We start from the raw sequence: 23,357 nt of genomic DNA on the forward strand, positions 1-23,357 counted from the left end.
TCTTTTTGCAAGTGGAGTTGCAAACCAGAGACTGAGTAGCTTAGTATAGAATCACAGCCCCAAATATTAAAGTGCACACTGTAAATGAAATGTTTTAATTGAAAATAGGTATGACTATGAATATCTTTTGGTGATACTGGGTTAGAATAAATTTGAATCACATGGACCATACAGAGATGAGGCAGTCAGTAGATAGTTGGTTTTACAGATTAGGATAAGATTTTGGGGAATTTAAAAAAAGTGATCCATTATTAATGGATGAAGAAGTGAAGTTCTCCTCTCCGTCTCTGTTATTCATAGACGTGTATGCTTCCTGATCGCTGGTATACACTGCTGTGCTTTACTTACTTATTTTTAAAATATTTTTGTTGGTTTCAGAGAGGAAGGGAGAAGGATAGAGAGAGAGAAACATCAATGATGAGAGAGAATCATTGATCGGCTGCCTCCTGCACACTCCACACGGGATCAAGCCTGCAACCTGGGCATGTGCCGTGACCGGGAATCGAACCATGACCTCCTTATTCATAGGTCGACACTCAACCAACTGAGCCAAGCCGGCCAGGCTGCTGTGCTTTATTGTTCTCAGGCTTTTTACAGACTTAATGGAATGACTGAGATTCCCCTTGAATGTCTTGAAGAAATACCTTTCTGTCCATCAATCATCCTTGTAATTAAAGATCCATTTCTGGGAGGGGAGTTTCTTTTTGTGGACCTGTGTTACTTATGCAATGCCCGGTCTCTTAGGAAAACAATTCAATAAGTCCACACGTGGTCTACTCTAGCCAGTTCCTGTGGGGCAACAGAAACGCTTTTCTAGAGCAGAAGGTGGAGAGGGTTAAAGTAGGGCAGGCAGATCCTTACTGAATGTGTGTCTACTAACTGGAGTGAACCAGGGGAGGATCCAAATAGGGACCTGAAACTCCAGTGGCTCAGTGATAGGGACACAATGATAGCTGTCCTATTTTGTAAGAAATGGAAGGGAGGGAATTAGTAAGATATAATTAACATGAAGATATCAAATTGGACACCAGTAAGTAGCATCCAATATAATGATCATCCAAAAACGGGGACAAATGAGATAGGCAAAGGATCTTTGCAGGGGATGGATTTATTGGTGTCTGTGTAGGAAGAACAAAGGTGTTAGCAGGGTGCCAAGTGGGCTAGTTACAGATAGCTGTAAGTAAGAGCCACACAAAGTGGGAATCAGGTCAGGTTATTGAGTGAACTGGAGAACTACAACAATCGCGTGGGGATGAGGTCAGAATAACTCAAGCAATAAAAAGAAGAGACAGTGTACAAAGACTTTGAGGTAATGGAAAAATTTGTCACATTTATGAACCATAGATTAAGGGCTACAGTGTTTTCTAACAGGACACGTAATTAACAATGACCTGCAGCAAAAAGGAAGATATTTTGTATGTTATTCCTCTCCTATTTGTGGGGAAAAAATAAAAATAACTTGTCCAATCTGTTAGCAAAAGAGGCTTTATCCCTTGTGAAGCTTTTAATGAAATGGGGAACAAGAATAGGGGAGGTGAGGGTGTATGAGGGAGTCTGGGAGGTACTACGAAACTATGTGTTTAAAAACATGTGTGAGTACCAGCGTCCTTGGATTTAGGGTAATGAGTGAAGCTAGTGCTACTCTTCTAGTTTGGGTTGGGGGGGGGGGGGGCAGCGTACAAGTCCTGAGAGGTTATAAATTACAATGCATGCAATTATTTATGTTTCCGAAGTCAGCATCTCTTCAATAACTACAAATCATTGATTAGTCATTTGTCAATGTTCTAGTCACTAGCATTTAATCAAATATAATTCAGTATAAGGAAAAATTGTACTATAACAATTTAATTCCCTTTTAAAAGAATCTGTTACTCAGGAACTTGGTCTGCCATTCCGAATGAAATTTCTTTACTGGCTATATGGAGATAGTGAACATAATAATATTGAAAGAATTTCCATTTTGGCTTTTATAATATTCTCTTCTGATATGAATAGCAGGATGAATGGGGGTTTGTTATTTATTACTATGAAAAGGTTAACTTTAGGATTATGACTTCTCATTGAAAATGGAGGTATAATATTATTCAGTTTGATTATCTTTGCACAGCAACATATGTGTGCATATTCATATGTACACATATATCCAAGTAACAATGTTCACTATTGTGTTATCCTTCTATTCCTGACATAATAGTTTTACCTTTACTTGCTTTAAAGATTCAGGGCATCCAAAGGCATTTTGAAAAACATGGCTACAGTGTGTGGAAGGCAAAGAGTAAATTATGCATTCCTAACGTGGTGGAAGGCCCAAAGGATTTAAGATGTTAAGGTGCCTCACGAAAGAAGTGATTTGGAGAATTTTCAAGTGGTGCTGAAACAACACTTTATACCTACATAGGCTTTTATTTACATACATTTTCTCATTTGTTCAAGATGCTGTGATGTGGATGTGGCAGAAATCACATTACCATTGTACATATGGGAAACAGGCTAAGAGTGACTTGCTGAAGGACAGTTAGTAGAGACTGTGAAGAATCTGAGATTTTACACAGGCGAGCTTGTCACTGTTTCATGTATAGTGGCAGAAACAGTTTCCTGAGTAAGAGGTGAAGGACTTTTATTACTCACAGTCCGATAAGCATTGTGAACTTCATGTTGATTTAACAGCTTTCCCCCCTCAATCCAACAGAGGAAGTGCAGGTAGACCAATCCTTGTATGGATTCTGTGCAGGCAGTGGGATATGAAGAAACACTTAGCTTGGGAGTTCACTGTTTGTATAGAAAGCAGAAGCAAGCCAACTCTTGGTCAAGTAGAAGGCATTCTCCCTAAAGTTGCTGGCTGCAAATGTAACCTTGAGAAAGGTTCAATGAAGAGAGCTATCAGGGGCTTGCATTCTTTAAAAAAAAAAAAAATATATATATATATATATATTGATTTCAGAGAGGAAGGGAGAGGGAGAGAGAGATAGAAACATCAATAATGAGAGAGAATCATTGATTGGCCCACTGCTGCATGCCCCACTCTGGGGATTGAACCGGGACCTCCTTGTTCATAGGTCAATGCTAAAACATTGAGCCACGCTGGCTGGGTAAAGTCCTGCATTCTTAGGAAACACAGCAAGAACATGCAGGAATGCTCAGGTCTCTTCCAACAATTAAAGGTTAAATGCAGTTTTGCTGACTTTTGTGACTAAAACTCTAGCTGAAAGGGTAGCAAGTATAAGCCATTCCCCCTAAAAAATGTTTAGCTTCATATTTCTCTGTCCTATCCAGGACATCTTGAAAGTAGTCCTTTGGCTTATTTAATATTCTCGATCACTAAAACCAGTTATGGTTATGATGAAGGTGGAGAACAGAAAAGAGGCCCCAATTTAAGGACTGGTTTCAGTCCCAGAATCTCCTCTAACCTTTGCAGCTACTGCCACTGCAAGGAGCCCAGATAATGTTTTCACCAATGAAATTCCTTGTGCCTCTGGCCACAGGAACATTTACTATAAAAATTGGAGGACATAATAAGAACCACGGAGAAATAAAGAACAAGTGATTTCACTAATAGTAGATATACAGTATGAAGGAAAAAAGGTCATTTATTGATGCTTCTATTAAGTCAGGATTTAGCTGTTCTTAAAAGAGTAATTATAATATAATTTGAAGTTAGAAAGAACCTTACTAGTAAGAACCTTAAGAATGTTAAATCCAGGCTCCTTATCTTATAGATTAGAAAATTGAGACATAGAATTGTTAAATGATTGCTCAAGGTCAAGTTTCTAGTAACAGATTAAATTGATGGAGCACAAGTTACATTATTGTGATGACTGCATACTTGGTATTGGAATATCACCCTGTTTAACTGGAACAGGTTATAAGATTCAGTCAATAAAAATTTGTTGAATTATTTTGTCTTATAAATGAATAAATATGTTCTCTGTCTTCAAAGAATTTATTTAATAGTGTAACAGCAAGAATTCAAGTTGATATATACTATTCTAAAATCATGTGTAAATTGCCTAGATTAATTTAAGCTTGGGGGAAGGAGGCAGCACTTTAGAAAAGTATGTAGAGACTAGAGGCCCAGTACATGAAAATTCGTGCACTCGGGGGGAGGGGCGGGGGATCCCTCGGCCCAGTCTCCACCCTCTCACAGTCCGGGAGCCCTCAGGGGATGTCCTACTGACAGCTTAAGCCACAGTCTGGCCTCCCTCTGTGGGAGGTTACCAGGCGGGCTGATCAGGGGATGGCGCCACCCCCATCACCCCGCCGCTGCTGCTGCTGCTGCCGGCCTCCCTCTGCGGGAGGCAACTGATCAGGGGATGGCACCAGCGGGCATGGCCCCGCCCCACACCCCATCACCCCTTGGTCACTGCTGGTCGCTACCGCCTCCCCCACCCCTATCGCTGTCCCCTCCCTCTGCCTGCTGGCACCACCTGCTCGCCAGCCCCACCCCCCTGCCGACTGGTTGTTCTGCCATTTGGTCGATTTGTATATTAGGTTTTTATTATATAGGATGTTTGAGCTAAGTCTTAAAGAATTACAAAGAGGTTTCTAGAAAGAGAAATGGAGGGAGAGAATTCCAAGCAGAGAGAAAACCACTGGCATGATGGATGATATGTAGAAGTTGACCAAGACATGGTCAGTGGTTTGGTGTAGCTTGGTGTGACTAGACTTGAGAATGGACTAACAGGTAGAATCCTAATTAGGAAAATCTTAGAGACCATGCTAAACAATAGGAGCATTTTAGGGGGAAACAGACATTTTAAGGTAAATTGGTATATGAGGTATAAGGGGAAAAGATGGGCTCATAAATCAGAATCAGTTAAAAAAAAAAAGGGATGTCACAAAAAACAACTGGTTATAAAGAATTGAGAAATATGATGTTTGAAGGGCAGCAGTATATGCCATCCCCAGGTATGTCACTTTGACATATTTTGAGTAAAAGGTAATTAAAAAGCAGCAACAAGAAAATATCTGTCCTCCCCCTATTTGCCAAAAAGCAGGACATGTATTTGTAAAGGTGTTAGCCCTCCCCCCTCTCTCTGGAAGCACAGAAGTTAATCACTGGATATGGCATCAGAAGAACCTACCTAACAAACTCTAACTAGCCCTGATCTTCCATTAGTTTCTCTCTATATTTATGTATTTTCCCACGATTTGCTGTCCTAGAAACTCAGTCCTTTTCCCTTTTGTTAAGATGTTATAAAAATCCAAGTTCTAATCACCCTCTGAGTTGCTCATCACTCATTCCTATGTGTATGCGTGTTAATAAACTTCATATTGACAAACCTCAATTTGTTTTTTGTTTGTTAATCTTCTGTCAGTCTAATTTACGGGAGAGCCTGGGAGGGTAGAGGGAAAAGTTTTTTCTCCTTTACAAGTTGTAAATAGGATCAAGTGCTTAGAAGAGATCAGGTAGGATGAAGCCTAAAAAGGGTCTACTCTATTTGGAGATAGAAAGGTCATTGGTGCCTTCTGCCTGAGCAGTTTCGCTGGAGTGTGAGAGCAGGCGGAATGGGTGCTATAGACTTAGGGAACGATTCAGATGTGAGAAAATGGACACAACCTTTGTTCATCTCCTCTCATCATAAAACTGAATAATTGACAGCTCGTGTCATGTTCTGTTTCAAACTTTCAACCTTCACAGACTGTTTTAACAGATTTTTTTCCCCTATATGGCTTTCCATGGGCTTTTCCCTTCAAATCCCATGCCATTGGTCGATGGCCCACAAAGGATAAAAGGTTCCATACCTCATGCTAATAAAAAAAGCACATTCTCTAGCAAAACTGTCACTATTTTCCATAACAGCCTCACCCTGCCTACATTCATTTCTAATGTGTCATTTTTCAAAAACCCATCTCCATTAGCAAGTTCATATGATAGATAGAACCCCCATTGTTGTTGTCCTTTATAATATAATTTAAAAAAATATATTTTTATTGATTCTTAAAGAGAAAGAAAGGGAGAGGAGGGAGAGAGAGATATAGAAACATTGATGAGAGGGAAACATCAACATTGATCGGCTGCGTCCTGTACACTCCCTGCTGGGGATTGAGCCCGCAACCCAGGCATGTACTCTGACCAAGAATCAAACCAGTGACCTACTGGTGCATAGGTCAATGCTCAACCACTGAACAACACTGGTCAGGCGATAATGTAATTTTTCTATGTAATATTAGAATGCTATCCTAAATATTTATGACATAAGTTTTATGCATGATTGTTTTTTTCAAGAAACAGTCGAATATACCTAGTTGTATGATTACACATTTAAAAAGCCTGCAAGGATTTTTCTTTATTTCTTGGTGTTGATGTTAGCCAAAACGTTAACACTGATTATTTCTTAGTGTTGGGATTAGGTGTTTTTAATGTTCTTATTTTTATGTAAAAATATTAAGAGTGTATCTCAAAGTATTTAGAGGAATACATGTCTGATTTGATTTTTAGTTTTCTCTTTCTGAGAAGCGTTGGTGTATTTTGTCTACACATAAGCTCAAATTATAGTTTTGAAATTGAGGTTTGTAGCTGTACAAACTCCTTACATTATTAAAACAGGTGATTTGGGTTGGATTAGAATTTCATCTGAGAATTCTTGACTGGAGTATAAGTGTAGGTATTTGGAGAGTTTAACATGCTAATTTTTGAAGGGGAATTGAAAAAGTGAATATAGTCCTAAACTTTGAAGTACAGTCAGCTTCCAATTATATACATGTAGGGGAGAACATCCCCTCTTAGGTGGGAGTGTGTCAGACCTGCTGGGAAACTGCCATTGCCTGGTTGCGGTAGAAAAGGATTCTGCCCATCTTGTTGATTTTTAAAGCCATTCTCTCTCCCTGCCCATGCAAATGGATGGAATTGCACATCATTGCTTCAAAAGCAAACTTCTCCCCATTAGCAAGGATTGTAAATCAGATGAATGGAGGTTAGGAGATTAAGTTCTGAATGACACTGGAAGTCTAAATTGGCTGTTATACCTGCAGTTCAAGTGGCAACTATTCTTTGTTCTGTTGAAATGAAATTGAAAGTATCTCAGCCAAACCCCGACCGGTGTGCTCAATGGTTAGAGTGGTGGCCTGCACACCAAAGGGTTTCAGGTTTGATTCCTGGTCAAGGGGACACATACCTGGGTTGCAGGTTCCATCCTGGCCCCGGTCGAATCGGGGAGGCAACCAATCAATGTATCTCTCTCTCATCAATGTTTCCCCTCTCTCTTTCCTTCCTTTCTTTTCCCCTCCCTCTTTCCCTCTCTCCCTTCCATGCTCTCTAAAATTCAATGGAAAAAAATATCCTCAGGTGATAATTTAGCAACAACAAAAAAGAAAGTATCTTAGCCAAATAAGTTAGCCTATGGTTATAACTACTTAAAATTAATACAGAACTGATTTCAAACTTTTCATTTAGATACATATTTATTTTTATCTGTCTTATTACATGGGATTTATTAAGCTTCATAGTAAAGCTATTTGTCAAGCAGGGAGGAAGCAGAATCCTGGGGTAAATGTGGTAGCTTTCAGGAAGGAGAACAGCCTGGGCTCAGATATGACTTTATGTTGGAATGCAAACCATTCGTGGTATCTTCTCAAAGAAGTGAAATCTAAACAGAGATTGTAAACATGAGATGTTCAGGTTGGAGAAGGAGTTGGGAATTGAGAGGGTGGAGAAGAGTAAGCCAGGAACAGAGAACAGCATATTTTAAAATATAGAGGCCAAAGAGGGTATACCTTGTTAGTGAAACTGGTTTAAAAGAAATCGTCACCACCAAAAATCCTTTTCATTGAAAGCATGGAGCATGGCAAGAGGAGAGGCTGCAGAAAGATTTAGGGACTTACTGAAGGGTTTTAAGTAAGGTAGTTACCTGATCAACTTCACTAATATCACAGGGTGTGGAACAGGTCAGAGGGCCAAGACTAGATGACTACTGAGGAGACTTTTGCAATAATCCAAGTAAGAGATAATGGCAGCTTTGATAAGGGTGGTGTTGGTGAGGAAGGAGAGAAATGTGTGGGCTCGAGAGCGATTTCAGAGATAATTAATAATGGCTCTTGCAGACAGATTAGATAGATGGAGCAGGGAAGAGGGAGTCATTGAGGTTGACTCTCCTGTTTCTGACTTGGCAACAGTCGGAACAGTGACTCCCCCGAGGAGATGGGGTTTGTTTGGGTTTCCTCCCCTTGGCTGGATGGAGTGAGATAGGAGCAGAGGGTTTTGGAAAGAAGAGAATATTAATTTTGGGAAAGACAGGAAATGTGGAACCAGAAAGCTAAAGTTGCTACTACCATGGGCTGTTTTTATAGTTCACAACATAGCTCCTTATAAGAAACCCTTTGTTATATATATGTATTTAAATATTTAATCTGTATAACAGTGCATAAATATTATTTTTTCTCTCTCCTTTTTATAATAAACTATTCTGAAGTCAAATAGTATTAGATCTAAAAGGAAACTTGGAAATGACCCTTTCTCTCCACAAGTGAGAAGACTGGAACTCTGAGAGAAGACCATGTGTTATCTTTAGAGGAACAGAAGTAACAGAACCCAGGTCTCCTAGCGGCCACTCCATTGCTCTTTCCATTGTACCTAGCTAGCTCCACAATGAGCATTGCATCCCATTACAACAAATACACAAAGTTAAAGATTTCATAAAAGAAAAACATCATTAGCATAGAGGAAAGAAAAAATTGCATTAACAAATATATTCATTAACACATTTTTTGGCAGTATAGAATACTATTTCAGATAACCAGGGTTGCAGATGTCTAGTCCCTTCTCAGTATTGTCTTTCCTATCCTTCCATTGACCATTCATCCTGATGAAGCAGAAGGGGCTGAAACTCAGGAGATCTGGGCGTAGGCTTGACTTTAACTCTGAAAAATAGGTGAACTGGTTCTACTTCCATAGGCCTGTTTCCATATCTGAAAAAATTAAAATGTAGGACCAGAATCCTTTAAAACACTTTCTTTGCTCTGTTTTTATCATTTCATATTTTCCATCACTGGTTATCTTTCCTTTCTTCCTTAAACTGCTTCTCCTCCATGGCAAATAGAAACTTCTTAAAAACCCGGTACAGGAAGTCACTGATGGGTGTGTTCAGGATGGTTCTGTTTACAGCATGAATAGATGAGGGCCAGATTTTGGGTTATTCTGTTCACATATTGTATTTACTGTCCTTCTTTGAAAATAAAAATAGGCCTTGGCATTAGGAAGAGAGGCAGAAGAGGAAGACTCTGGAGTAGATCGGGGTGGGGGTTGGGTACTATGTCCTTCCAAGTGCAGACAGGAAGCCCGAGGAGCTGTACCTGGTGATTCATGGGTTTTGGAGAGAAAATACTGTATTTATTTTGTAATAAATTTGAGAAATTTGTATTTATTTTTAATTTTAAGTAAAATCTGCTTTTTGTGTATGCCATACTATATGGCAACTCAATATTGTACATGCATATCATTTGCAAATGAATACACATACACATATGTTGTGGGAATATGCGTAAACACATTAAGCTGACTGAAGGATGTGTTCAAACAAATTTGGAAACCACTGGTGAAGAGACCTTGCTTGGGGCGATGGGTGCACGGAACAGTGCGCAGATGAGGTTTTGTTGAGTTGTACACTTGAAACCTGTATGGTTTGGTGAACCAACGTCATGAATTCAGTTAAAAAAAAACACAGGCGAGTAAAGGGCATCAAGGTATCATCCATCTTGGAAATAAGAAAAATAACTCTAAAAAAAATTAGCAACAAAGAGGATTTTGGTGGCAAAATTATTTAACTGAGTCTTTTACCTCTTACAGAGTTGAGGAAACATATTCACCCACAAAAAATATTTATTTAATTTACTCTTGTTCATGATTTTTTGGTATTGCTAAGTAACTGACACTGAAATGGACTCAGTATGATTTATTTAAACCTTTCAACAGAAGGAGCAGGCATGGATTACATTAGTGTTTTTTAAAAAAGTTGGCCAGGAATTTTTGTTCTACTTCTTAGTTTTGTTTTTTTTTTTCAATTTATTACATCTTCTTTTATTTTTTCTTGACTATTTCTCACAGAATAAGACCACAACTTGCCAAAGAAAAGATTGAAGGGTGCCATATTTGTACATCGGTCACACCAGGAGAACCGCAGGTCTTCCTAGGGAAAGACAAAGCCTTTACTTTTGATTATGTGTTTGACATTGACTCCCAGCAAGAACAGATCTACACTCATTGCATAGAGAAACTAATTGAAGGTTGTTTTGAAGGATACAATGCTACAGTCTTTGCTTACGGACAAGTAAGTACCAAATTATTTTCATAGAGTTGTAACTGTTCAGAAGTGTCAATTCAGTTGCACTTTCATTTTTGTTCTTTGAGGTTATGTTATTATGAGCAAGCACATATTTTTCTCTATTGCTTTATTCAGACTGGAGCTGGTAAAACATACACCATGGGAACAGGATTTGATGTGAACATCATCGAGGAAGAACAGGGTATTATTTCTCGTGCTGTTAAACACCTTTTCAAGAGCATTGAAGAAAAAAAACACACCGCAATGAAAAATGGGCTTCCTCCTCCAGATTTTAAAGTGAATGCACAATTCTTAGAGGTAAAGAACTAATTGTGTCATTCGTTTATTTTAAATTTTGTCTTTGAGACCGTAGACTTTGTGATTTTATGCTTCTGGCTTCTGGTACAGTGTTTTGCACAGAGTGCTCAATAAATGTTTGAGTAAATGAACATTAGGTCATAGGTAGCAGGAAGAATAGACAATAGATAAGTATTCCTTACTTGTTGGCTTTTAAGATTATAAACACTTGGCCAGTGTCCATAGAGTAAAAGAATTAATATTGTTTATTTCAGAATTTCTCTGGACCCTACCTATAATTACTGTTATAATGCAGGTAGGCTCACAAAGTGCTGGAAACTCAGTGATTAAGACTGAAAGGGAGGGAGAGAACATGAGGAATAATAGGACTAAGGCTGCAGCACTAGTCTGGCTGCAGAAGCTGGTATTCCTACAAGGATAGGCAGATGTTTTGATGCAAAGTCCAAAGGTTAGGGCAGGTTTGGATTCATTTAGGTCAGTGTAGTCTGGTGGGAGGGACATGACAATCGGATATGAGCAATATTGCAGTTAGGTGAATGGTGGATGACATTATAATTCTGGGTGCTTCGTTCAAAGAATGTTCTAGTTTAATTCTAGTCTGGATAACCTGAACTAATATTTGGTCATTGATGAAACATTTTATTTGACATTATACAGCACAAAATAGAAAACAATTCAAATTAACAGCAGTTATCTTACTGCTGATTTTAATAGCCATCCCAGTTTAGTAAAAACCAAAGCAAGATAAGAAACTGACAGAAAAAGAAAAAAAAAAGTTCTTCCATCTTCTCTTTTACTTTCCAAAATGTTGTTGGGCATTGAGACTTTAAAGCATACTGATAGAAAAATGGTGTGTGCATCCTCTTCCAAGGAGTAGCTCAATCTTGTCAGCCTCTGTTGACACAGAAACACTAATATCATTGCCCACCTTGCAAAACATTAAGTATTAATTTTTAGATACATTAAGAAAGGCTGTAGGGCAAAAAGAAATATATTTTTAGCTTAAGTAGTAAAACCTCTTAAAATCTTAATTAGGATTTGTCTACATTTGGTACATATTTCTTAGAGTTTGTTTATATTTATAAACTAGAGGCTCAGTGCATGAATTTGTGCACAGGTAGAGTCCGGCTGGCCCAGCCCCAATTGGAGTGGATAGGGGCCGGGCCTGTTGGGAGGAGGAGACGGAGGAAGGTTGGCCAGCCGGCCTGCCCTGATGGGGGCCGATCAGGGCCAGGCTGGCTGGGGGGAGGGGCCGAAGGTGATTGGCTGGTGGGCCCTACCCCCGATTGGTGTGGGGGGGTTGATTGGGGGTGGAGCTGGCTGGGGGGGAGGGGCAGCAGATCTGGGGTGGGGCTTTAGGGGGAGGGGCCACAGGAGGTTGACTGGCCAGCCCCACCCCTCAATCAGGCCGGCTCACTGGCCACAGTGGGCATCATAATGACCGGTCATTATGGTCATTACAGCATTTTGGTCACTGGCTTTATATATATATAGATATTTATCATTGCAAAGGATTAATAGATCATTTTAGCTAGCTCTCAACTTACCAGTCATGATTACATTCTTTACTGTTCTTACTCTTATAAAGAAACCTGACATTCATTTGAATTTGTAATAATAATTGCCTCATTCATTTTTTACCCATTTTGAAGAAATATATGTCATTTTGAAGAACTTTTAAGATATATTTGAAAGATAACATTATGCACTACATGTTGTTAAGCCATGAGGCAATTTCTTCTAAATGTAAACCTGCAATATTTCTTTTTGATAGCTGTACAATGAAGAGGTCCTTGACTTATTTGATACCACACGTGATATTGATGCAAAAAATAAAAAATCAAATATAAGAATTCATGAAGATTCAACTGGAGGAATTTATACTGTGGGAGTTACAACACGTACTGTGAATACAGAATCAGAGGTGACATTCATATTATAGTTAAAATAGGGCATATTTGGCTTTATTTAATATTCAGCTTTGCTTATAGTTTGCTGAAGATCAAATTCTTAAATTTGTAATTTTAGGTGTAACATCTTGTAAAAATCTTGCCTTTTTTCCCTCATATATTTTATATCAGAATTTTATTCTTAAAAATGTCACAGCTATGATAAAGTCAATTCATTTATTGTAGCATCAAAAGAGTCCAAGGCAATGTATATATAGTTTTCTTTCACAGCTAGGAAAAGAGAGTTCTGTCATTAAAGGTGAAGGCTGGGACCACAGTCCTTTTGCACCTTTTGCCTTCACATATATAGGATTTTACCATGGCTCCTAAAAGGAGACTGTTAAGAAAAGGTACAAAAATATTTTGACAGACGATACAGAGTAGCCTGAGTAATTCAAGATTTTGCTCAGTTTGTTCCCAAGGGTTCCACTGTAACAGCTTGGAATAAAAGCTGCAAATGTCAGCAAAAGGCAAACAATGGAATCTCAGTGTTTCCTCCTGTTTAAAAGATAATACGCTATTATACTGAGAAGTTCAGCTCAAAAAGTGCATGTAACTAAAATAATATGAAATTCCACATCCTTTACATCCCTCAACATAGCGGGTTTTAGCGTTAGCTCAGACTTCCGATTGTACGGTATCTTGCTGAAACATTGTCCTTTCTCCCCCTTTCCAGATGATGCAGTGTTTGAAGCTGGGTGCTTTATCCCGGACCACAGCCAGCACGCAGATGAATGTTCAGAGCTCTCGCTCACATGCCATTTTTACCATCCACTTGTGTCAAACCAGAATGTGTCCCCAAATAGATGCTGTGAGTTACTAGTTCTGATTTCTTTTTTAAAAATATATATATTTTATTGATTTTTTTAGAGAGGAAGGGAGAGGGTCAGAGAACTAGAAACATCGATGAGAGAGAAACATCGATCAGCTGCCTCCTGCACACTCCCCACTGGGGAGTTGCCCGCAACCAAGGCACATGCCCTTGACCGGAATCGAACCCGGGACCCTTCAGTCCGCAGGCCGATGCTCTATCCACTGAGCCAAACCGGCTAGGGCACTAGTTCTGATTTCTTAAACTTTCAGTCATCTTTTCCCTAAAATCACATAAATCCCAGGAGAAGAGTACATTTGAACCACATTTAGTTTGTTTCCCAATGAGATGTCTCTGATCCTGTTTAAGCTGAAGCTGGCCAACTGTGTAAGGTTTTGAAATAAACGTTTGGATATGTGTCTACGGCAGCCGGAAAGTAAGCTGTGGCCATGTGGTGATGGAGGTAGTCACCCGAGATGCTTTGCTTTTGAGGACTGTGTGCAATAGGTGTTCTTTTATTAATATAAGCAAAATCTTAGTTCATAACACCTGGGTTCTGACTGTCAAGTTTCTTTCTGACTTTGTTGTAAGCTTCTAATGCCAGCAGACATTTTTGCATTTATAATTATTTGGCTATATGTCTCTGTGTGCGTGTGTGTGTGTGTGTGTGTGTGTGTGTAAAGGGGTTAGAAGATATTTAGTGTCACATTAATAAAAATATTTTCAATTATTGTCCTCAATTGCAGGAAAATGCTACTGATAACAAGGTGATTTCTGAATCATCACAGATGAATGAATTTGAAACCCTGACTGCAAAGTTCCATTTTGTTGATCTGGCAGGATCAGAAAGACTGAAGCGAACTGGAGCCACAGGCGAGAGGGCAAAAGAAGGCATTTCCATCAACTGTGGACTTGTAAGACTAAGACCGAGGCTGTGTGCTGAGAATACGTCAGAGATGTTCCATTGTTCTTTTCTCTTTTGTAATACTTAATACGCAAGTGGAAAGTCTTCATGCACTAAGCTGAGAAATGAATTACAATAAACTCGTAAGCTTAGGCATAATGCACTAGATTTCGATCTCCTCATGATTTTTTAGTCTTTCACATTTCAAATTCTCTTCATGTATGTAAATTTAGATGGATTAAAATTTATGATATGTTCAGAAAATAGTATATATTGTGGAAGGGAGTTACATAATTCCACATTTAAAAACATTTAGTCAGTATCAACATTTAATTTTTATTATGGCACAGGATGACTTTCAAAGTAACATTTTTTTGCTCACATTTTGTGACAGTCACTTTATTTTGGGAACTATAATCAATGTTTTTTAGGAGATTTTTTTCAAAATGAGAACTTTTTATATCGTAATAGGAATTAACTTTAATACCCTGCCACCTAGTGGTGCTTTTTATTGGAAAACACCTTGTATTTATTAGCATAAAGTCTCTGTTATATGGTAGGAGAGGAGAGGAGGAAAGGAAAGGGGCCTTCCGGCACGCCCCCTACTGGGGATGGAGCCTGCAGCCGGGCATGTGCCCTGACTGGGAATCAACTGGCCATCTTTTGATGCATGGGATGACGCTCAACGACTGAGCCACACTGGCCAGGGTTGGAAGAAAAAAATTTTAGAGTAACTTTTTGTGTAATAAATCTTTTCTTCTTATTGACTTCATTATAAAATTGGACATTTGTTCCTACATAAATGTAATGACATACTTCTGTGATGCTCACAGCATCAGGGCAAGTGTTTTCTGCTTTGCTTCCCTCCCTAGAGCTGGGGCCTCCAATCACATGTCCCTATTTTGCCATTGCCCAATATTTGCTCCTGGATGATGACAACCCTTCTGTGGGGGAATTGACAATTGAGGCTGATTAGACAGAGCCAGACCTCCCAACTCCATCTTGATACCCATCTTGATGCTCCCATCATATGGTTGGATTTTGTGTTTAAGGGAGTGACCTGGGTCCTGAATTTTGTGTATTGTTCTGAATTTTTTAGGAGATAAAATTATGGTGGTGTTTACATTTGTTCTATCAAGAAAAGACAAAAGCCACTGGTCTGTTTTCCTGGTTAGGCTATTGAAGCATGTTCAGCTATATCTGGTCAAGTTTCAGTGCGGCCAGTAGTTCAAACTGTAGCCTCTCTGGGAGAGAGGGGCAAGGAGACAGTGTGATGCAGATGCCATGCTCCGTTGGCCCTAACAAAGACATGGGAAGAGATGTTTGCATCACTGAAGGGAAGTGTGACCCACATTTAGGCTAATGCTTATGCTTTGGGGGCTAGTTCAGTGACAGCAAGAAAGGCAGTAGGAGTGGCAGGAGGAGTGACTAAAGAGTTCTGTGATTTGACATACTTCCTTTCAATATTGGATGCTTAGCTCATAGAGTCATTGTATTTCTAAAGACAGCCGTACTTACATTAGGAATACCTTTTTCAGAGGAATCATAGTGATATGTTTATATTGGTTAAAGGAGCGTTTGTTAGCCCACAAGGTAGCTGTATTTCAACAAGATAGTGTTATGAAACTGTTGAACTACTTAAACATTTTATTTCTTCATTGAGTAGAGGAGAAGAATTTGCAACATGAATTGACAGTTTTCTGGGGACACAACCCGATGGTCTGATAATTCTAGGGATGGTTAAAAGTCACCAATCTTTATTTATTTCTAAAGAAAATTTCTGAATAGAAGTTTCAATATTTGTGAATTATGAATACCTATAGTACTAAATTTTGAGCCAGTTTTTAGTCAAATTTCATGTCAGTTTTTAATAGTTAATAGAGAAAACTTTGAGGTTTAGGTCATATTTCAAAATATAAATGCAAAAAAACACACAAACCCAGACCTGAATGTTTTCAATTCTGTCATGTCTCCATACTATTCTCTATAAGCCTGGGTTATTTAAAAGTGTTATAATTAGTACATTTTTATCATTTTCCTGTCTTTCTCTTTTAGTTGGCACTTGGCAATGTAATAAGTGCATTGGGAGACAAGAGCAAGAGGGCCACCCATGTCCCCTACAGAGATTCTAAGCTGACAAGACTGCTCCAGGATTCCCTCGGGGGTAACAGGTATGCATACGTGATTATCCGTATTTGTGAATTTCAGTTACCCATTATTATTAATGTAAGTTTGTAAAGGAACTTATGAAAACTGGTTCTATTATAAAGCAAATTGATAGGATGAGGAACTAATAATTATTAACTACCTAAAATGTGTGAGGCTTTCTGTGTTGTTCCTTCACATAGTCCTTACAACCTCCCTTGAACTAGGTATTATTATTCCTATTTTGTAGATAAGAAAATTGAAATTCAGAGAGTCATTGATTCACAGTCACTTAGCTTGTAAATGAAGTCCATAGCACGTGCTCTTTCTACTTTATCATTGTTTCTGCTTAAGTGCTTGTCGTGTAGCATATGCCTAATACAATTTTGTTGGAAAATAAATGCTGTCTAAGTAAACACAAAGTAATTTACATATGCTTTATGCTATTTTACAAAGTCTCCTAAAAGTTAAACTTTTTTTTTGCATGTGGAAAAACTTTTAAAAATGTCAGTTGAATGAAATATAGGGTATCTGCTGTTTATGAACTTTGTCAGCATCACTGATATTCCCTCCCTTTTCATATTTTGAATTATTCTGATATTTCATCAGCTAAACACATGATTTTGTAATGCATTCCTTTTTATAAACATCAACACGTTGGCTTTATGAGTAGAAACATTTTTGGCATTTAAATTCAAACAGTACAATTCAGCAAGTTTTAGATAGCTGTTACATTTTTATTTATTCTTTTACAGTTAACAGAGTCTATTTCAGTGTTTTCAAGCTAAAGAATCTCAGGTTCTTCTCACCCATTTCCTAACTAGCTGGTAACTCTTCAAACAAGAAGACCTCTTTAGTGAGCATCAATTCCTGCTTAAAATTCTAAGACTGAACTCAACTTAAACGCATTGCACTTTGTATAAGCTTTGGGGAATAGAAGACCTTCATTTTGTGACATTTGTATAAATTATCTTAAAAGAAAAATTAGATCGAAGATATTTTTGGACACAAGCTGCATATATTTTTGTGCACAATCTGGTGACTTTTATTTTTAAAAGTGAAGCTGGATTTTATACATTTATAAAGTTATAATAAGATTATAGCAAAAATTCTGAAAAGTGCAGAAAAATATAAAGCATGAGAAAAATCAGTTATATTTCTATTACTTACAAGTAACTCTGTTAACATTGCAATGTATTTCCTCCCTAATGTATAATATAATAATATGGTATATGATATAATAATATATGATATATAACATGATAATATAAATGGTATCGTTTCGTTTAAGACAGATATATGGCTTTATATAAACTTTAAAAGTAAACAACTTTAGTGTTTTCTTTTGAGCTTTTCATAAACACAACCATTTTTGAATATGTATCTTTTGGATTTTTTTAAATGACCATTTCCCTGTATAATAGATCTTAGCACCTCTCATTCTTGACTTGCCCCATTCTCCTTAAGCACTTGATCCCAATGCTTTTCAAGGACAAGTTCTTTTCCTCCTCCACCCCAGATTGTGGCGGGTTAATATTGTGCATGACTGTACTCAGCTTGCCCCATTTGTGACTTACCATGTGAATTCAAAAACACTGGAACTGATCTATACTCTATTCAGTGAGTTCATTGATTATAGCAATTTCAAATGTTGCAAAACTTTAAGACATTTATTTTTCATTTCTATACTTATTATGAACTGTTTTCAAATAGTTTGCAGACTGGCATTGGACTAGGGTCTATACTTTGAGAATTCCTGTTCTCTAAACAGTGTCTATAACCATTACTCTTACTTGATTACCTTATCTTCTTCATCAAAAGAGAGCTAGAGGTGCATGAATTATCTTAACTTTCAGAGGTGCATGAATTATCTTAACTTTCATATGTCCAATAAATAAATATTATGTGCACATGACATACTCCACAAACAACTATTAATGGCCTTGTTTGCTCCAAATATTGTGTTATGCAAAATATACTGATAAATAAAAGTTGATGATTCTTAACCCCTAGAGTTTAGGGTGTAAGAGCTGGCATCTATAAAATTTCAAAATAATAATAATAATATAACCAATAAAAAAGAGATATGCAAGGGGTATGAGGAAGCAGAGAGAAAAAGTACATTCAGATGAGGGTTCCAAATTGCAATTTGGAACATAGGTAGATTAAGTTTTAGAATTATTCTGTGTGCATTGCCTCAACTCTTTTTTTTGTAAAGAGGTGAGAAATATATATATATATATATATATATATATATATATATATATATATGTACTTATACTTTCTCAAAACATTGTGGATCAAAGAAGGATAATATAAATTTACTTTCTTTAAGATAGTCACAAAGCATAGGGGCTTTTACATTTGCTTTTATTTTTAAGTTATCAGTCTCAATCTTTTGGTATCTGAATTGGATGAGATGATACCTGAGTTGAGCCTTGAATAATAATAAGAGTGAGGATAAATAAGGATGAGCAACAGTCAATAAAGGAAAAAGATGGGTGGAATGGGATGTCTTTTAAAAGGGTTACTAGGATGCTGTGTTGAAATTATTGGGGGAAGGCAGAAGGCCGGAGTGGAAGCAGGAGACTAGGAGGTGATTGATTAGACTTGATGGGCATGAATTCCCTACTGGGGTGGGTAAATTCGCTCTTTCAGCGTCAGTGCCCATTAGAATGTCCTTGTCTGTTTCACTGACAGACATAATAGCTGGGGCATACTAAGCATTTTACTATTCTATTCTTTGGTTGGTAAAGCAATTCATCATTACTGTAAAGTAATGTTTCCCATCTCTCCTGTGTAATCTGGCCTGAACTGTGACCAATCAATCACAAATGATGTTTCTTATAACATATGGATATATTTACTATACACTTGTTCAGGTGATAGGATTTTAGTGCGAAATTTTTGCTGACAACAAAAATCAGGTTACACATGATTAAATAAAAAGAAAAAAGTTTAAATCCTCAAATATTAAGTAGATAATGAAAGAAATGATTTTTGAATTTCAATTTGGAACATAGGTAGATTAAGTTTTAGAATTATTCTGTGTGCATTGCCTCAACTCTTTTTTTGTAAAGAGGTGAGAAATAAATATATGTACTTATTATACTTTCTCAAAACATTGTGGATCAAAGAAGGATAATAGAAATTCATTTTCTTTAAGATAGTCACAAAGCATAGGGGCTTTTACATTTGCTTTTATTTTTAAGTTATCAGTCTCAATATTTTGGTATCTCAAAGAGAAGATATTACGCAAAAGGCAGGAATTTAAAAAGTGATTATTTCAGTGTTTTACTTGCTTTTATATGTAAACCTAATTCTTCTTTGTCACTTTCAGCCAAACAATCATGATAGCATGCGTCAGCCCTTCAGACAGAGATTTTATGGAAACTTTAAATACCCTCAAATATGCCAATCGAGCTAGAAATATCAAGAACAAGGTGATGGTCAATCAGGACAGAGCTAGTCAGCAGATCAATGCACTCCGCAGTGAGATCACACGGCTTCAGATGGAGCTCATGGAGTACAAAACAGTAAGCTACTGGGATTGACTTTGCATTTTGTGATACATTTTGTGAACACAGTGATGCCTTTTGTGTTGCCTTGCACACGTGTTTCTCTGGAGCCTCCTGTCTGTCATGATAGTGGTCTCCTTCCTTTTGAAGGTCGAATTCTCTAGTTTTCCTTGTGGGTAGCCTTTAATGATGGTTAGCCTATCTATCAACCTGTTTCAAAAGGCTTCCTATTTAATCAATCAATTTATTTATTATTTTTTAAAGTTGATTTTAGAGAGGGAAGAAAGGGGAGAAACATCCATCGGTTGCCCCCTGTACAGGCCTGACTGCAACCGAGGCATGTGCCCGGACTGGGAATGGAACCCACAACCCCAAAGAACACTCCAACCAACTGAGCCGCACCGGCCAGTGCTCAATTTCCTCAGTGACAGAACTGCCAAGGAGGGATGCTGTAGAGCAAAAGGATCACTTTTGCCTTGAGGCTGTTGAGACAAAGGGCTCTTGGTTGTAGAACTGCATAGCCCTGTGATAGCCTTAAACAAATCTCTTGTGTATTTAAGGCTCCTCAACCAACAGGAACATCTTTTTTCTTTTCTAGGGTAAAAGAATAATTGATGAGGAGGGAGTGGAAAGCATCAATGACATGTTTCATGAGAATGCTATGCTACAGACTGAGAATAACAACCTGCGTGTCAGAATTAAAGCCATGCAGGAGACGGTTGATGCACTGAGGACCAGAATCACCCAGCTTGTCAGTGATCAGGCCAACCAGGTTCTTGCCAGAGCAGGTAAGCCTGTCGGGTGGGACGAGTAAGGGGTTCACCTCGGGAGAGCAGGGCACATTCTTTGTGTTCATTCATTATCTCGAACATTTGAAGTAGAAATGTCAATCTGTGTACAACGAAGTAGAAATATATAATCCATGATGTTCAGTTAAATGCTTAATTTGTAAATAATACATTCTTACAGGAGCAAAATGTGCCCTTTACTTTGCTATTTTATCTTGCTGTCTGCTTGTGTAGTAAAGAGTGGAAAATGGGCTGTAGGACTTGTCTTTTAAAGCATTATTATTTTGTTTCCGTAACTTAGTGTTTTTCTCCCATTCTGTTTTGTTGAAGTTTTAATTTAAAGGAAATTCTGAACTTCATGTTTTATCTTGCAGGGGAAGGGAATGAGGAGATTAGTAATATGATTCACAGTTATATCAAAGAAATTGAAGATCTCAGGTACAGTTCATGGTCTGTAAGATATAATGCACATTTTGGGGTTTTTAGTGCAGTAATATTGCTAGCTGTTGGGTTTACTGTTTAGTCATTGTTCACGGTGGTATTTCTGCCCTTTTGGTCAGGTTAACTTTAGGGGAATAGGTACTTGCCTTTCCATAATGTCACTTCCCAAACAACTTTCCTTCCATCTCTTCCCATATTATGTCCCCATGTTATCTTCCTGCTTTGGTTGTCACACCCTCATGGGAACTTACCTAACCTGACACACAGGACAGGCATGTGGATGTGGTGACCTTTAGTGCCTTCCCTCACCATCATCATCAATGAGTCATCTCTAATTTTTTATTGTTATTGTTAATCCTCACCCAAGGATATTTATTCATTGATTTTTTTTTTTTTTTTTTTTTTTAGAGAGGGTGAAAAGGAGGGAGAGAGGTACATGCTCTTGACCAAAATCGAACCCGGGACCCTTTAATCTGCAGGCTGACCTCTATCCACTGAACCAAATCGGCTAGGGCTCATCCCTAATTTAAAAAAAATCTCTGATCACTCCGATTCCCTTTTGCTTTTCCAGCTACACCTTATGTGTGAATCATTGCATCCCTACCACTTTGCCTGCCTCTCTGGTACAGAGGCTCATTCATCACTCACATTTCACACACGTACTACAAATGCTCACTATATTATGTATCAGGCAACATGTCATGACTGAGCAAGTGACATAAACAAGGAGTTCCCAGTCTAGGTGGAGAACTTACATGTAAGTAAATGGAATGATAGAAACCAGTAAAAGGAATGTCATCGCCTGAGCCCAGACTGTGGGAATAGGGATTGAAAAGAAGGTCAGGGACACTAATCGTTTCTATAGTATGTTCAGGTTCCGTGGTTTGTCCTGATGGCTCAGCTACTTTCTCTTGCAGTAAAACCACAGTCAGCTCCATGGGGAGCATCTAAGTAGTTCAGATCTCATTTCTGTACACATTTGCAGAAAATAACCAAGCGGGAAATGTTTCATAGCTACCCTAACACGTTTCCATCTTGTATTTGTGTTCTCTTTCCCTTTCTCTTCCTCTGACTATTCTAGAGATTTTTTTTTAACTTTAAAAAATATATATTTTAATTGATTTCACAGAGGCAGGGAGAGGGAGAGAAAGATAGAAACATCAATGATGAGAGAGAGAGAGAATCACCAATTGGCTGCCTCCTATACGCCCTCTACTGGGGATGGAGCTCTGGGCACGTGCCCTGACTAGGCATCGAGCTGTGACCCCCTCGTGCATAGGTCGACATTCAACCACTGAGCCATACTGGCTGGGCTATTCTAACAATTCTTAAACAGAGAAGAGTAATGTTTCCATTGTTCTTGCTTCTACTAGGCACATTGGATCCCTTAAGTGTTTCAAAAGCAAAAAAACAACAACAAATGAGCAGACATCTGATGTGGCAACAGATAGAGTGACTCTATTAACTGTTACTTTTTTTCTGTAGACATGTCTCCAAGCTTTACCTTTTTGGCAGGGACTGTTGGGCCACTGGGTACTGGTTCTGGTCAGCCTCCAAGCTGGGCCTGCATTTCCATCCTGTGTTAGCAGTGCTCATTCCTGCCTACTGCCCAAAACGTGTCTTTCTTCATCCTGTAGCACCCATCTTTACCATCCCCTGAGACACACCTGACATCTGCTTTTCAGTTCCTGAAGATTCTCCTCCTGCTCCGAGCCTGCTTTTCTTTTATTTCCTCGGCACTGGCCTACAATGAAGGCTGATCCCCTGCTCTGGTTATTGTGCTGTTTCCTCTCTTCCATGCTGTTATTCTAAGGCCTTACCTAAGCTTGATCTCTCCACTGGACAAATGGCTTCACTAGTGGTACTATTTCGTACAAGACTGATGCGATCATTTCCACTCCTCCCAGTGACTGAAGCAGCATTAAATATCTTCCTTCTAGTTCTCGAGTTAGGACCATTCTTTGTTTTTTGTTAATCCTCACCTGAGGATGTTTTTTCTATGGAGTTTTAGAGAGAGTGGAAGGGAGGGGGAGAGACAGAGAGAGAGAGAAACATCGATGTGAGAGCGACACATGGATTGGCTCCCAGACCAGGTACCTGCCCTCGACCAGAATCAAACCCAGGACCTTTCAGTCTGGGAGCCAATGCGCTAACCACTGAGAAAACCGGCTAGGGCAAGACCATTCTTTAAGCCATTTAGCGAACAGAGATCAATCAGTGATCAAAT

The 23,357-nt window shown here is 38.4% G+C and overlaps 1 protein-coding gene across 14 annotated transcripts in view; it reads left to right on the forward strand.

Moving 5' to 3' along the window:
• The window catches only part of KIF21A (kinesin family member 21A), a 143,528-nt gene that overhangs the window by 64,647 nt on the left and 55,524 nt on the right, over positions 1-23,357 (forward strand). For all 14 annotated transcript variants that reach the window (XM_070410445.1, XM_070410432.1, XM_070410433.1 and 11 more), the window contains exons 2-10: positions 10,040-10,262; positions 10,392-10,574; positions 12,349-12,498; positions 13,200-13,334; positions 14,081-14,248; positions 16,294-16,409; positions 19,724-19,919; positions 20,500-20,689; positions 21,064-21,127. In XM_070410445.1, the coding sequence (XP_070266546.1) occupies positions 10,040-10,262; positions 10,392-10,574; positions 12,349-12,498; positions 13,200-13,334; positions 14,081-14,248; positions 16,294-16,409; positions 19,724-19,919; positions 20,500-20,689; positions 21,064-21,127 (1,425 nt within the window). The remainder of the gene's footprint in view (positions 1-10,039; positions 10,263-10,391; positions 10,575-12,348; positions 12,499-13,199; positions 13,335-14,080; positions 14,249-16,293; positions 16,410-19,723; positions 19,920-20,499; positions 20,690-21,063; positions 21,128-23,357) is intronic.

The sequence above is a fragment of the Myotis yumanensis genome, unplaced genomic scaffold (assembly GCF_028538775.1).
Source record: "Myotis yumanensis isolate MYYU_CA2020_CCGP unplaced genomic scaffold, mMyoYum1.0.hap1 SCAF_3, whole genome shotgun sequence".
NCBI classification, from domain to species: domain Eukaryota; kingdom Metazoa; phylum Chordata; class Mammalia; order Chiroptera; family Vespertilionidae; genus Myotis; species Myotis yumanensis.